Source organism: Musa acuminata, chromosome BXJ3-10, assembly GCF_036884655.1.
Source record: "Musa acuminata AAA Group cultivar baxijiao chromosome BXJ3-10, Cavendish_Baxijiao_AAA, whole genome shotgun sequence".
Lineage (NCBI taxonomy): Eukaryota > Viridiplantae > Streptophyta > Magnoliopsida > Zingiberales > Musaceae > Musa > Musa acuminata.
This window is the reverse complement of record NC_088358.1, coordinates 29,331,496-29,347,417: the sequence shown is the minus strand read 5'-3', so window position 1 is coordinate 29,347,417 and position 15,922 is coordinate 29,331,496. Positions and strand designations below refer to the sequence as shown.

Sequence of the window (15,922 nt, the reverse complement as noted above, 5' to 3'; positions counted from 1 at the left end):
TTCACATGTCATGATCATTTTCCGTCCTTTGCCGAGGATGAAAAGGAATATAATTAATTCCTTGTTCGAAAATCCAGGATGTAATTTTAGAAAATTAAGATTTTTTGGGGAGTAAACTATTCTAGATATTTCCCGTATGACTCCACTGGCTATTGAATAACCTTCCGTACGCTATGCGATGGGCCCTTAGAAGCCCAAGAAGTGATACCTTTTAATCTCGAGGGCTTCGCGGGTGGAGAGCTGCGAAGAGGGAGAAAATAGAGAGAGACGATGGTGGCGTCTACCCGGTGGGCGTCCATCCGAATCATGATCGGCACCATACTCGGTGGAGTCCTCGGCTTCTATGTCATGCACCGCGTCGAGATCAACTACAAGGTACCGCTACCACCTCCGCCCCCTTGTCTTTGTGCCCTAAGTTGACGAATGGCACATTCTTGTTACACACAGGAGAAGATGAAGGAGAGGTTGGCCAGGTACGAGCAAGAGATGGAGAGAAAGGAACAACAGCGGCTGCAAAACGAGCCCTTATCCGATTCGTGATTCCTGACGCGGCGCCTTCTTCTTTCGGGTGAATGGAGGTCTAGGATCAAGGTCCCGCTTTCTAAATTTTCATCGTGATTTGTCGTTCTTGGCATGCCCAGCTCGGTTTGCTTTTGGATCTCTTCACTTTTTGCCTTGCCGGATTCATATGAAACCTATTTAGACTTGAACTTTGTTTCACAGGCTTAACTTCAAGCATCAGGTGGGTGCTCCTCCAGTCTAACTTCAAGCATCTTTTTCATTCTAGCTAATACTTGGAAAACAGACATCTTGTATCGAGAATTTAATTTTAATTAGCATACGTTAATAATTTTGCTGGGCATCTTTAATTCCTTTAAAGTTATATAGTTGTTGAATGAAATGACCTCGTGTCTCACGGATTAGTATACATACCCTGCCATCTGCTTATCGAATTTTTACTCTATGACACAATTCTTTATGTGCTCAAAATTATCTGGCATGTTACTTTTTATTTTAATCTATTTATCATAACGTTTCTCAGTGCAGTGTGATTTGCCTAATTATGTTTTTTCCCCCTTACAATATTTCAGGAATTCCAAGTTCTCCCTAGAATTAGTCATTCGATTAAGAGTCTAGCATTTTAAGGTTTGTTTTCAACAGTATCAATTAACAGCTCTTGGGTCTTAAGTAGATCTTGTATGGGCTTGATCTTCCATGTTTGGAGCCATGCCTTTATAGCATGGTCCTCAAACTAACTGGCTGCCAACTTCCTTCATCATTAAGATGGACAAACTTCACCAGGAAAACGTTCCTTGATTTCTCATGCTGGCTGAATGTGCAACTTCTTTCGGTGCCTTCCTTCTTTGATGCATATTCAAAAAGCTAGCAAATTTCTTGGAGAACCATTGTCTGCAAGTTGAATTCAGCAACTACGGAGAAAGGTCAGTATCTCAAATGAAATTTAGGACATCGACTTTAATCTTAGGTTAATACCAGCTATTCTGTCGAGCATAATTTCTTCCCCAAAAAAGCTCAAACTCTAAGAACGCCTAATAAGCTAGATGAGTAATTTCCTTGAGATTTCTGCTGCAGTTAGTTTAAATGGTTTCATCAAAAGATCTAACATGTGTTTCACATAGGTATATATTGAATATTTATCTGTAAAGCCAATTCCAGGTTACTTAGGAAGTTAGAAGCACAGATGCAAGAAGATTTTTGTCACTCAAACTCGCCTTACATGTAGATAACAACTGCTGGTATAGAAGTAAAGAGATTTTCTAGCAGCTGAACAGTTTTCCAGCTAGGCTGTTTGGTAACAGCCTTGAAAAATCTTAAATATATTATATAATTTATCAGATAGATAAGAGGAAGAGATGATGAGTTTGAATGCATCTGGGATGCTTGTATCCAAAACCCTGTGCGAGATGAAAGGAAATAAGCTAGAGACTTCAAAGATGATTATAAGTTGATCGGTTCTATAGTTTCTGGATTTGTTTTAGCTGTCATTTGTGTCTGCAGATCCTAAAGACCACTGGAGATTTGAGCTGTGCCTTATGATACAGGACCTTAAAGAAGAGTGTGCCTTTTGATTGCGGTTTCTGTTAATGGGTACCCATGAAGCTGGATCATTAGAATAGGTATTATGCAATATACAAGATCCAACCCTGCACCTATGCTTTGATAAATTTAATTTAAATGCATATAAGTTCTGTTTCGACTATGATATCTGCTAGGACTATGGTGTCGTCCAGAAATTAGGGAAATGTTATCACATAATTATTTGCTTCTGTTTTTTATAGTTTTTATTGGATGCTAACAGTCTTTTGTGCTCCCAAGGATTTTATTGGTATGTTTTGTTTGTTTTTTGGCAATAATATTGGCATGGCTTGTTGCTTTGTTTATGGCATTTTTGTTATCAAAATCAGAACAAGTATCTTGGACAGTGCAAGTTACATATGAACAACTACTTTCATCCTTGATCTCTATACCTCCGTGGGCATTTATTCTGCATTCTCGCTTCTCATAGATTCTGCTGATAGTACATGGTTCCATTTGTTTCTCGGGTCACCATCAGTGCCTTCCATTAATTCAGAGGAAGAGGACAAACTAGTCAATAAGTTTAACGCTTGAATTTGATGGATCACATCGTCCTGCAGCGCGCTTGTTTCCTGTGCATGATTGAGTCACTCATCATTAGATGTCTGGAGCGAGTTCTTCTTACAAGGTGATAAAGTTCGACCGTAATATCTACATTAAAGCACCTCTTTTTTGGATATCAGGAGTGATGGTTTACACAACTTATTATAATGTTTGTATAAGCTGTTTTTGTTGAAATCTTGTTCTTCACATATATATATATATATATATATATATATATATATATATATATATATATATATATATATATATCTGAATTAGTCGGAAGAAAGTTTTGTACGAAACACACAACTGGTGTAATGGCATTCTGCGGTTTTCCATCGTTTCAGATGATGTATGGTACTGCAAATGGATGTTGACCGTCCATTATGGCCGCCAACCTTGGATCTACTAAAGGACGAAACCGGGTATTAAGCTTCAAATTATCCCGAACGGTGCTTATTAGACGCGATGTCTATCGGATTTGTTGGTTCTCTTGATTCTTTATCGGTTGTATTATGACCCATGTCTGGCTCGAATCCGAACAGATTAAGCACCGGTATATGCCCACGCGGGCTGTTGCGTGAGGTAATACGTACTCTACGGATTGTAACGGTCGTGCGCGATCTGATCTCGGAAATTCTTCAGGCACGAAAGATCGAGCGAACCAAAACATCTGTAGAATCTCCCAGAAACTCTCTTTCCCCTCCTGCGACGAGCCAAGCGATCGAATCGAAGTCGAAACCCCACCTTCTCCTCCTCCTCGCCGGCATCGACGACAGCAATGAAGCGCTCCGCCGACGACCGCGACCTTCGGAAGCTGCCATCGGCCGCAGACGCCAAGCCCGTCTTCATGGCCGAGCGCCAGCGCCGCGAGGAGATCGTCGCCGAGCACCGCCGAGCTGCCCTCGATCTCCTCCGCAGCCCTCCGACTCCAGCCACCGACGCGACCACGACCGGGACTGTGATCGTCGCGTCCGAAACCGTGAGCGCGAGCGGGATAAGGAGCTCGGCACCATCAGGGAGCAATACTTGGGGTCCAAGAAGCCCAAGAAGCAGCGGGTGATTAAGCCTAGCGAAAAGTTCCGTTTCTCATTCGAATGGGAGAACACTGAAGCCACCTTCCGCGACATTAACGCCTTATACCAGAATCCCCACGAGGCGCGGGTCCTCTCCGGCCGTGGTTTTATCGCCGGCAGCGACCAGCGCGAGCAGAAGAAGCCGGCCGCTCTTCACGAAAAGGAGACACGGGAGGAGATCCGCCGCAAGGAGGGTGTGGAGGAGCGGCCGGAGGAGGCCGCTGCTGACCTATATGATATCTTCGATATGCGTGTCGAACGTCATTGGTCTGAGAAGAAGATTGAGGAAATGACTAAGCGGGACTGGCGCGTCTTCATGATCCTCAGTGGCGCCTTTAACGTAGCACCGGAGGGGGGTGTTCCAGAGGAAGACGCGGGGCTTGTGCATATCGTCGAACAGGCTGCGGGCGTAGGCCACGTGTCCGGAAGACATCAGAGAAAGCAGGATCCGGGTGAGGAGGCTGTTCTTGCGGGCGAGGCCGGTGGCGAGGAGAAGGGCGTGGCTCTGTTTGAGGTGGGCGGGGTAGGAGTGGGATAATATGAGTGCCGCGAAGCCGGCTTTGGTTGTCGGGGTGGGGGAAGGCTGTGTGCCAGCGACGAGGAGGGCGCTGCGTCGGGTCGGAGCGATCGTGGGCGGTCCCACCCACCGCCATATGGATCTCGCTGGTACGTCCGACAGGTAACAATTTGACCAATTGATGAAATAATGCTCCAAAATTTGTATTAATTCCGCGCTATTGACAGTTGATATTAAGAAAAGTAAAATATTGACAGCGAATCACTTTTCGACACGTTTTTGGAAAAAAACATAGAGCCAAAAAAGAAGGAAAATTCTTTGAATAGGCTGCGAGTCTTTTAAGAGAGGAGCGGAAACCAACCGACGGGGACGCAGAGAAGCCGGTGTCCGCTTCTTCATCCTCCTCCAGCTTCATGGTTTGTGTTGGTTCTTCTCAGGTCGGGCGTCGCCGGTATCTTTCCGACACATCCCGATGGCTTCTGCGGCGGGTCGTCAAGCCGGATCTTGATCGATTCGGGCTCCTTCCTCTGCCTCGCCTTCATCCTCGCCGGTTGTAAGCCTAAACCCTTATTTTCTTGATCGCGATGGCCCATTCTTTTATCTTGTTCCATTGTTACATCACATGTTTGCCGCTTTCTTCGTCTTGGAGCTTGTAATCGGATGATCATATCCGATGATAGCGCAGTCATTTGGGTCGGTTAGTAACGCAGAATTGTTGGTAGTCGTGCTGACGGGTTCGATGTTATAGCAAAAGCGCAGGGTTAAGGAATGTAGTCGTGCAATGTTGGGATTAGCTTATGTTTGTTGCCCTATCTACAAATCAGTAAGTCTGGTTTGTTGGCAATTAGATGGCTAGATAAGTTGTTGATAGATAATACATTGCTTCGAAGCCCAATGGAGAGGTATCTGTTGACAAGTGCCAAAACTAATTAATTTTTTATTTTAAAAATATTGAACCATTTCTAGATTTGAGCCATGCTAATTTTCTTTGGATCGTTTCAATTTTATCATTGTACCTAAAGTTCTATAATAATTTTGAGATGTTTTCTTTACAGTTTGTCGGTATAAACCCTACTAGAAATATTTCTTTCGGGCACAACTGCTGGTCACGTTAACTGATATCATTGGCATCATGTGAAAGGTTTAGAGAAGAACCAAACTGGAGTTTACTTTCTCCTATATGATACTTGGCAGGGTTGGAACACCTTTAGATTTGTATGCCGAGTGGGCTCTATTTGACTTGTGACTATGTAGCTAGACAATAGTTAAGATTGCTCAACTGTAACTTGTAAAAGCCATGCCAGAAATAGAAGTAGAACAATGAATATAGCATTTTTTAATCTCGAAAAACGTCTCTTCTACTTATTTTCCCACAGAATTGGAGAAATTATCTTTCGATGGATGGTTTTTTTTTTGCTTTGCTGTAGGAGAGGGGGGTCGAGCGGTCATTGAGTAAGGTACTCATTTGGAAAACCTTAACATTTAAACTTGGCGAACATGGATACAACTAAAATCAGTTGAACTTGGCATTAACTTGGTTGGGTTGGGTCAAGAGCTAGCACCACTTGCCAATATGTTGACACAAGGCTAATTAGCTTGATGTTGGACAGGATGAGCACCGTCGGGACCAAATAGCAGACCTGTATCTTGATATGTCTAAAAACTTCAGAACTTTGGGCTTCAGACTCTTATTGTTCTTACATTCAAGGAAAACTAACTAGTGTTCACCCAGAAAGGAGCCTATGGTAATAGGTCTAAGTTGTCATGTGTGCCAAGGCTTGCACTTGGCATTAACTTGGTTGGGTTGGGTCAAGAGCTAGCACCACTTGCCAATATGTTGACACAAGGCTAATTAGCTTGATGTTGGACAGGATGAGCACCGTCGGGACCAAATAGCAGACCTGTATCTTGATATGTCTAAAATCTTCAGAACTTTGGGCTTCAGACTCTTCTTGTTCTTACATTCAAGGAAAACTAACAAGTGTTCACCCAGAAAGGAGCCTATGGTAATAGGTCTAAGTTGTCATGTGTACCAAGGCTTGCAAGCCTAGAATAATAGGTCTAAGTTGTTGTGAATGTACCAGCCTACCAGCGTGCAGAAAGCTGGACGTCTTCCAGCACACTGCCTGTGCCATCTGGTACATCCAATATAGTACATATACTGCTTGGTACAGGCCCAGTACCAAGTGGTTTCTTCTTTTCTTTTCAGTTTTTCTAAGAATTTTTTTGAGACTAGATATGTTCCAATATATCGACACTTGATACATTGATAATCAATCCACGCCTTGACCGATACACTACTGCCATACATAATTGTGACTCTTGGTGTGTACCTGCAAATTTATCCTCTTGATTCCAGACCTCTTATTTGAACAATGCTTATTTAAGAATGGTTGATTGCGAAACCATGCTTCTTAGTGAGATATGTCATATCTTAAGATCTACCATTCTCTTGCCTTCCTAGGTGCTTGGAATAAGTTATATAGGACTTGGTTCATTTAGTTGTTCCTTAGTTCCGGCAGTTATAGAAATGCATCAAACAACTTGCACTGAAGTTTGCTTTTCCTAGATAACTCTTGTTGATTCTTCTTTAGCTGCACGTGACATCTGTTGGTCGCCTGATGGCTTTTGAGATTTGTTTAGATGGTTTGCAGAACTGTTGGTCGGCTACAGGAAACCGAATGGTAAATGGTATCAGCTAACTTGAGATTTGGTATCCTTGCAAACAAATATAGTGTCAATTTGGTCAATTTATTGTGCTACTAATTATGTCAAGGATACTAAAAAAATGTCCCTTTGTCAATCAGCTAGGATGATGGTATCAGTTATATTGACACAAAAAAGATCATATGAGTGATCAGTGTTTTTTTTTTATAATTGAAACATGGTGACAAACTCTCAAGTTGCTGGATCCTAGATTATTGCAAGTTCATTTGGAATTAATTTTGGTTGGTGTGATTTCCTCCAAGTAATAGAAAATTTGTATAACCTGCAGTAGCTACGTTTGTTAACATGACTCTTCAGTATTGCATAATACCAAAAAAGTTGTGTTTAATCTGTTAGCGGGGCTTTGCGTGATCACTTGTTGCCGTCAGAATTTTCCTGTACTTGAAGACCTGCCGCATGGTGGAATTTGATTAGAACGATTGGTTTGATGGTGACATGTTAGGTGGCTTAGTGCAGCAATGCTGTCGAGTACAGTGGTTTAAGGCTGCAATGTCAATCACTTCTGATAAGGTTTTGATACATCTCTGTCAGTGTGAATTAGGTAGAGCTAAATTTGGTCTTTTAGCCGATAAAATTGTTGATAATATTTGACTTGGCTTCTCAGAGAAGGCGTTTGCCGTGGGACAGGGTAGCTTTCATAGGAAGGAGAAAGAAGAGAATATTTCTTTCCTACACGAGCAGGTTGGTGTGATGTGGGCTACTCGGACTCCATGAGGTAGGAAACAAACACTACTGTTTGTGTTGAAATTGACATAGTATATACAGGGTTAGGTGATGTGCACGATATTTAAACATACACTTGTTCCAATAAAGAATGACCATACGAGCAGGTTGATGCATTTGGTGATGTGTACTATACATGGAGGACCTTTCAATGTCTAAGACTAGCTGATCAGACAACCAGCACACTTCCAATTCTGTTCTCCTGCTCACTAAAAGATGCCTCTTTGCTTTAGCTCTCCAGGAACAGATTGTGAACAAGAGGTTTCCGATTAGCTCAACATTATGCCATTCTTCTAAATAAAGTGATCGTGGAAGGGACAGCTCGCCCGATGTGTTAGACCCCAAAATAGTGGTCCACTTGGTGTTCTAAATGCCCTCATCGAAGTCAGGGAAGTATGTTCTGAAAATTAATAGTGCCTCTTGAAAAATAAAATAATAGTGCCACGAGTGATCTGTTCCGGTTTTGATTGATCTGACAAGTCGGCAAATTGCAGTGAAATTTCCTTTTTTTCGATGGGTTGATTCTACACAAGTGGCCCGGATTCATTCATCTGAAACATCTCAGTAGCTGAGCGGAATTATGCAATGATGAGGTCGACATCAAGAATTGTGTTCATACAAGCCTATGTTGAGAGAGCTATATCCGAAGCATGGAATGTACTTGTCAATGGTATCAATGATCCAAAACTAGGTGCCTTTTGGTTGACACATGGTACTGTGCCTTATCTTTCTTCTGCCAGGGAAAGGAGAAGCGAGAGACAGCTGGACTTTACTGGACCAGGGGGCGATTCACGTGACAGAGGCTGACACCGGCACGTTAAGTAAACTTGGTGTAAGAAATGAGTATGTAAACCTTGTAGCAAAGTAGCAGCATTTGAGCAGGATCGGGCGGATCGAACAGGCCGGACAACCTCTACAGCCATTTGTCTACCACCGCCAACGATGTTCTACGGTCCCAAGAGATGCATCCCTCGAGGATTCCTCCCCATCTCTGCATTATTTTTGTTGTTGTTTATTTACTAAGGTTTCGCTCCGATCCCCCCAGCCATCGTGCAGCCCGCTCAGAGTGCGGGAAGACGGTCGCAGTTGATTTGACCCCTTAACCAGAGATACCCCTTAGTGGTGGTGGGGCCCTAGTGGCCCTCTCCAGCCTGGACTGGTAGACCCAATGCCTCTCACATACTCTCTTCTCTTCTGACGCCTACCTCCTGATCTCGATTGAGCTACTGTGGTGGGGACGACTCCACTATCCTCGCAGGTAACCAGCCCTTCAATGATCCACATTTTGCAGCTCGTTAATGATAAAAATAATAATATGATTTTGTACCTCTTTTAAATTAATCTGCCTCCACCAGTGTGGCTAATTGTCACTCTATGACTTCTTTGGAGAACAAAAGCACAGCTCTTCTACCCTTGTTTGCTAGACAAGAAGAGTGGATGAGATTATATTCAGGTAATCCCAGTAGATCAACCATTGAGGGAACAAGGAGGAGCTCAAGTTACATTCTATGATAATGATAATAAAAGAGAGGGAGTGGAAGACGGGGCCCGCTGCGCCCCCGAGCCGGGCCTACGCCAGCGACCGCGCCTGTTATACCGCACCGCCAAAGGGGAAGACGATCGGATCGGGAGATACCCATCGGACGGCTGACCTGCGTTCTGCCTTCAGATTGAGAAAGATGGTGTCGCTTTTGTGATGATCAGCGCGCGGCCGAGGCGGAGAGAGGATCTTCGGCGGGTGCGGCGACGCGCCAGGCGGAGGTCGCGATCAGGGGGCGGGTGTGCCAGCCGAGGGTGAGGCAGCCGTCCTTCTCCTCCACCCTATACCCGTCACCGCCAGCGAAGAGGGCGAGCAGCATGCTCGCCTGCTTGAAGGCGTTGGAGCCAATGGGGACGGGCTCGAAGCCGGCGCGGTCCATCCGCCCCCGCCACTGTGCCAGCGTCTCGTGCCGCTCCGTCCGTTCCGCCCCTTCGCACGCCACCACGTTGCAGATCTGCCGCCCCAGGTACACCTCCGACAACGCCTGGTCCGGCCCACCATCGTCCGCACCCGCCGCCGCTGCCCCGCCCTCCAGCGAGTCGAACATGGTCGAGTAGTAGTGCAGTGCTTCCGTGAACCGCTCCTGGAACGTCCCTCCGTTGTGGTTCGCCTCCTGCTCCACCACCGTGACGATCCGTGGCCGCACCGCCCGGACCGTCCCCAGCACCTTATCCAGAGCCCCTGGCCGCGCCAGCAGCCGATGCAGCTCGAATACCGAGTTCACCGCCACCACCTCCGGCTCCTCGTCCTTCCCTCCGCCACCGCCGTCGGCGTCTTGATCGAGCAGCATGTAGGGCTCCAGATCCGCGAGGCTGGCGGCCACGAACCCGCGGTAGCGGAAGTCGACGCGGATGGACTCTGCAAGCTGCGCAAGTTTCCATCCCACGTCCTGCAGTGCGTCCGAGTTGTCCGGCTGCGGCGGACCGATGCCGGTGAGGCGGAACGAGGGCGGGCCACCAGGACGGAGGGCCAGAGCCTGGAGGAGGGCAGGCCACTGCATCCCCTGCCTCATCCCGAAGTCGACCACATGGACGCGGCGACAGCCGGCGAAGGCCTCGAGGATAGCCTGGTTGGCGGTGAAGTGAGCGAATTTGAGGAAGGGGCAGCTCTCGTAGAAGTGCATGTGGAGCATATCGTCGAAGGCCACGGAGTCGAAGGAACAGCATCCCACGCCCCCCCGGGGCTGCGGCCGGTAGATTCGGCGGGCGAGGGCCTCCGCGAAGTACCCGGCGACCTTGCGCATCGCGCCGCCCTGGGACGTGGCCAGCACCGAGATCTGCTTCACGAGGGCGTCCGCCGCCTTGAGGTTATCCTGCTGCACCGCCTCCGCACACGCCAACAGGGCGTGGACGAGGCGGATCCCGGCCTCCTGCGAGTCTACCACCACCACCGGCATCGCCGCCGCGGCAGAAGTTGCCGTGTCCGTGGTCGTCGACGACGACGGAGGTGAACTGCAGACCTTCATCCTCTTCCTGTCTCTCGGGGACGGCGTGACCTCGGACTGGAGATCGGACCCCAACACGAGCGGGTCGGCGGGTGCGGGAAGAGCTGGGAGTGGTTTGAGGTCGTAGGCGTCGGCGGAGGTCAGGGGTGGTGGCGTGGGGAGAGGGGGAGGAGGGGCGTTGAGTTCGGAGAGGATGTTATCCACCCAGGTAGAGAGGTCAGAGGGATTGTAGTGGACGGTGTCGGAGGCGAGGTGGGATAGGAGGGCGTCGTCGTTTGTGGCGGCGCTGCTCACCATGGCCATCTCCAGCTGCTCCAGCTTATGTGCAACGTCGGCCATGTCCGACGACCGAACCTTGTACCCCAGCGCTGCCAGCAGCTCGTCGACCTCACCGCCCTCCTCCGCCCCCATCGTCGTCTTCCGCTTCCCACGCTCCATCTCCGGCGCCACGGCGTACCAACCCCCTCCGCCGTGGAGAGTATCTTGATGACCTCGTTTCATTTTTTCCTTCTTTTTCTTGAAGTAGCGATCCGAGTGGCCAATCCTTCTCTTTCTCTCCTGTGAAAAGGCTCGGACGCCACGACTAGCTGTGACCGAAGAATAAAATGAAGAAGAATCAAAGGGCGTGACTGGAAGGAACAGATCGAGAGAGAGAGAGAGAGCGAAGAAGGGGGCGTGGGAACAAACTTGGGCGCAGGCTGGAATGAATATAGTGGAACAAATTAATCAGGAGGCATCTCTCTCTCCCACACTGAACTGATTCCACCCTCCTTCCCTTTCACAAGCCCTTAGAAATCATCCACCAGCTTAAATTAATCCCTTAAAAATAAAATAATAAAATAATAAAAAAAAACGCATCTCGGTAATTGTCTGTGTGCCACAAACCCAAGAAAAAGGAATCGTACCACCACCACCACCACCGCTAACTTTCCTGTGTTGTTATAAAAGTTGCTACAGCCTGCTGCAGACATCTCTGCATATGACAATCCCACCACTCCATCTGGACTTTGACGTTTGCGTCGACCATCCGATCCCCTGCCACACCCTCTGTTCATGTCCTTTAGACGCCCCCAGTGCAGGAGTGCTGGATAACCATGAACTTACCGCCTTTCCGAAGACAACAAAAAAAAAAAAGGAAAAGGTTTTCGCTTTTATCCTTCACTCATTATATATTTATTTGTTCCCGTATCTTTTGCATATTTTTATGCATTTGTGCTATTGAGTCGTATATCTATGAGATAAAAAATATATATACTTACGGGTATTTTTCTTATAACAGAGAGCAGCTTATCAGCAGTGGCAGAAACACTGCACCATGGAGGTACAGACCCCCACCAAACAGCCACAGAGAGAGAGCGAATCGACGGTGTGGGCAAGGGAACCAGCGCTGCACCCACGTACGCAGGGTCGAGGCCAGCTGTCACTGTCACACTGAATTTGGCAGTGGACCACTCCACTGACCTTTCGGGCCCCGCTTCCCCACCCGTTCCCGACGGGGCTCCCTCCCGGTTGGGCTCACGGGATGAGACGCCGTTAGTCACCGGGGCGCCAATCCTCGTTACCGTACGTCATCGTTGATGGCATCCGTAACGGCCTCGACGAACCGTCCGGCTGTTCTCGACCTTTGACCCTTTTCCCCGATCGCCTTCCGACCCATCACCTTTCTTTATTCCTTCGAAGGGAGATGAGTTGCTACTTTCATGCACCGCTTTAATAGATAGCTACGTAATTTTCTATGGCAAAAGAGTTCCGCACCATTTTTTTTTTCTCTCTTTTATCTACATGACCTGGCTTCGCTATCTCGCAGCGCGTGGAAGTCGTTCGACGAAATGCCGAGGAAAAGGGATCGTCCAAATTATCCCTCGAAAAGCCCAACATCCACTCTTCTCCGCCGTTGCCATTGGCAGGTACTTCCAGGGTCAATGGAACTTCACTCCTAGAGAAGAGTCCGTCCGCTACGTTTCACGATTTTGGTGGACTTCGATGATATGTTCTGTGTCGATTGGTGTCGATAGCTTACCGGGGCTCTGAATAATTGGATCCAAATGCTATCCATTTCAGCCTCCTGTTCGGTTCTCGTACGAGTCCGGTGGCATTCAATCGGATCGACATGACCGGCCCCGAAAGCAAAGCGAAACAGTTCCGTGCCTTATCCTCCTTCCCCCTCCGTTCCCGATGCGCTCTGGCGCTGACGTCGTTCCGGCCCCATGGCAACGCATCCACCACATGATCTATTCACGTGTCCAGATTCTTCCCGCACGTGGTCCCATTCTCTGACCCCACCTATCCCTCTCGATCCTCCAAGTGCTCGACAAAAAATCCCTCGTAGTTTTGGGGAGAGAGAAAAACAAGTTGGTTGCGTACTCGTTCGTGATTGGCTGACGTCCGCGGTCCCGCTTTTGTGGGTCCCGCGCGCAGGGTGCCTCTGCAGGCGGAAGCCGGATGTGGCACGAGGTGGTGGGCCCCCTCGCGGCTGCTTATGTCCAGCGATCACACATGATTAGCTTAAAGCAGCACGGAAAACAAACGATCGGAAAGGCTCAGTTTGGTGGCTTAGCAGATGGCTTCACCCTCTCTCCCTCTTCCACGCGTCACGCGGATGGGAAACGAGGCCAAGGAGATGAGAGCGTGATCGACGACGCGGACGTGCCGTCGAATCCGACGTAGAGAATTGCGAGGGGACATTAAGAAACGTGCAACCGAGCCGCCTCCTTTCTCGTAACGTTGTTGCGAGGGTCTATTTAAGTAGTGTGCATTTGAATAATTAGTCGATGGTAGTCTACCTGTTTGGAGTGAGTCAAACGGAAAGCAAAAACAAAGGGGCGACAATTTGGTTGTGTCATTATGGGACCGAGGAGAGGCTACAACGATAGAAATATTCTAGCAGCGATCGACTTCACATGTATTAAAGCTTATTCTATATGCTTTTGCTTGGTACTTCGTGCTTGAGACGTGGTCCGGCGATGAGTACGAGAAGCCAGGCAGCAGCATATGATATAGGTTGTTGTTTTTTTTTTTCTGAACGGCAAAAATAAAGACGACGATGATGTCGATGATATGTATTTGACAATGATAAAATTATCCTTTTTGAACTTTTAGAATATAGTATGTGGACACCGATTTTTATTAAACTCTATTGCATCAAATTTATCATGTCATGTTGATAATTGATAGGGCACATTTCGATATCGTCCATATGGACTCAGACAAGCAAACACGACGGTGCAGACATGAAACTTCTAGGCCAATGTGACATGCAGCACACACGTGGCGTCGCAGACTCCATCGAACAATCGCTCGCTACTTCCTCCGTACGAAACAATATTATCATGGTACAATCGCCCCGGAAAGCTCGGGATGACGCTACGTGACGTCGGTCAACACTCGCATAGAAGCTTAAGTCGGTCATCCGAGGAGTCGACTGTAGTTAATTGATCTCGTACGGTCAATTCGCCCTCACAGGTATAAAAGCCAACCCTCGCTAATCAAGAGGAGGAGGCATTTCGAACTCTTAGCTCTCTCATACATACTATTGACTTTGAGCTTCGGAGGAGTTGAGTCGAAAAATCCCCCTCTCAACCTTGACTTGTGTGCAGGAGCTTGACGACGAAGAAACAGACCACTAGCCAAGAGAGAAGACTGTACTCGAGAGACAAGGCTCAAACTCAACCACCACCCGAGCGTCCACGTGGGCGACCCTACGCATTGGGGATTGAACTAAGTCGTGCTGACTCATCGACCACGGCGTAAAGATTCACTAACAATAATCATCTCAACAAAAAAATTCTCTTAATAATTTATGATTTAAAAAATTATTCTTTAATCGTTTGCGACTACGAGTAGTAATTTTTTTTCTTTATTTCCTCTCAAAGTCTTTCGGCTCTTGATCCTAAATTTTAGGAACGTAGGTATTGAAAGAATCGAGTAGGAAGAAAAAAAATCTGATGTTAATCTTCTTCTACAAGACTTGGATGTGCTACGAGGAGCTTGGCATATCATGAGGAGTTCAAAATCCTAACAATCCGGAGCTCCAATTTGACACTTTGGTTCCAATTAAGCTTATAGAGGGATTCACCTTCTTTCATTTTGTGCTCGAACCGAATTTAATCATTCTAGATATCTCTTAATTAATAAATTTTTGTAGATAATAATATCATTATACTTCAAAAAGAAATTAAAGAAGTAGCTCATTAGTTTTAGGATGAGACTCTCGCTTGAGCTTGTAATAACAGTAAGCTCTCTCCCGGAAGGAGAGATAGAGAGAGAGAGGAGTGGAAGCCAAGACCTCCACCAAGTATGCTCAAAGTAGTGGAGCATTTTGGCAACGATTGTATATTTTGATCGACTGATTCTTCATTGTTTTGAATGTTTCTCGGAGGTTACACCAGCATGCTCAAAGCAGTCAAAGGCTTGATTTGAAGTTTCGGATTTAGGGTCGACTCAAACCATTGTCGACCTTCTCTTTACTGCTCCTGGCATCGAATCTAGTTTATCGAACAATCTTCCTACTGCAGCCAGCTTTGGTCGAGGTTGGTGATGGTATTCCGTTCTCATCATCCACATTTCATTTATAATGGACTAATAGGAGCCTTATTATGCCTTGCAACTTTTAAGCGTGAATCGTTCTAACGATGTCACGTCATAGTTCGCTTTGATGAGTCCCATCGATAGCCGAATCAGCAAAAGATATCGATTGCCTTAATATCGAGCAGCTATTATTGTGGATAAGATATTATAAGAATATAAGTGTGACATATTTTCTTTACTAACCTATCTCATTTGTTGATCATTTTTATGATGCGACGCATTCTAACAAGTCAATTGAACCGACCATCTATGAATTATATTTTAGAAAAATACAATGAATCTTCGTAATCCACAAAATGCAATGAAGTATGTCCGTCAATTAGAACATTTTATCATATTATAATAATTCGATCAGTTTTAATGACCGGATGGGGAAATGACAAGCTTTAAAGAAAGCTACGATACAGATACGTACTCTACGTTCGAAGCACTAATCTACTTTTGACCAACTCTGCATCGGCGACTAATTGGATGGAGGCGGAGATTATTTGAGCCGCGTAATTGCGAGAGAGAGGGTGGGGAGCGGTTCGCCCGTCACTCCATCGCGACAGGCGACGGGGAATCTCCACCAATCACGGGCGTGGCCCCCACCGACGCACCTCTTCGACAAGCTGACGTCGCCCCTGACAAGATTCAGGGGTGCCTCAGCACCCCCCGCTTCTCTCGCA

At 46.8% G+C, this 15,922-nt stretch overlaps 2 protein-coding genes and 1 non-coding gene across 3 annotated transcripts; 2 read left to right on the top strand and 1 right to left on the bottom strand.

The window, feature by feature from the left end:
- The first annotated feature begins 237 nt into the window (after positions 1–237).
- On the top strand, positions 238–862 carry LOC103968704 (uncharacterized). The gene is made up of 2 exons (XR_010501528.1): positions 238–375; positions 448–862. It is a non-coding gene; the product is annotated as an uncharacterized LOC103968704 (transcript).
- Positions 863–2,998: 2,136 nt separating this feature from the next.
- LOC135650440 (DEAD-box ATP-dependent RNA helicase 21-like) lies at positions 2,999–8,945 on the top strand. The gene is made up of 6 exons (XM_065169772.1): positions 2,999–4,395; positions 4,491–7,470; positions 7,565–7,675; positions 7,917–8,076; positions 8,178–8,353; positions 8,424–8,945. Exon 1 carries the CDS (start codon positions 3,163–3,165, stop codon positions 4,252–4,254), a length of 1,092 nt encoding a protein of 363 aa, XP_065025844.1. The 5' UTR covers positions 2,999–3,162; the 3' UTR covers positions 4,255–4,395; positions 4,491–7,470; positions 7,565–7,675; positions 7,917–8,076; positions 8,178–8,353; positions 8,424–8,945.
- Positions 8,946–9,117: 172 nt separating this feature from the next.
- Positions 9,118–11,494, bottom strand: LOC103968703 (DELLA protein RHT-1-like). The gene is made up of 2 exons (XM_065169771.1): positions 11,355–11,494; positions 9,118–11,254 (listed from the first exon to the last, which is right to left on the bottom strand). The coding sequence occupies exon 2, from the start codon at positions 11,166–11,168 to the stop codon at positions 9,384–9,386; it is 1,785 nt and encodes a 594-aa protein (XP_065025843.1). The 5' UTR covers positions 11,169–11,254; positions 11,355–11,494; the 3' UTR covers positions 9,118–9,383.
- Positions 11,495–15,922: the final 4,428 nt, after the last annotated feature.

What these genes read in the sequence shown, in the direction of transcription:
- LOC135650440 (XM_065169772.1), top strand. Translation starts at nt 3,163, where the DNA reads ATGTCTGGCTCGAATCCGAACAGATTAAGCACCGGTATATGCCCACGC.
- LOC103968703 (XM_065169771.1), bottom strand. Translation starts at nt 11,168, where the DNA reads ATGAAACGAGGTCATCAAGATACTCTCCACGGCGGAGGGGGTTGGTAC.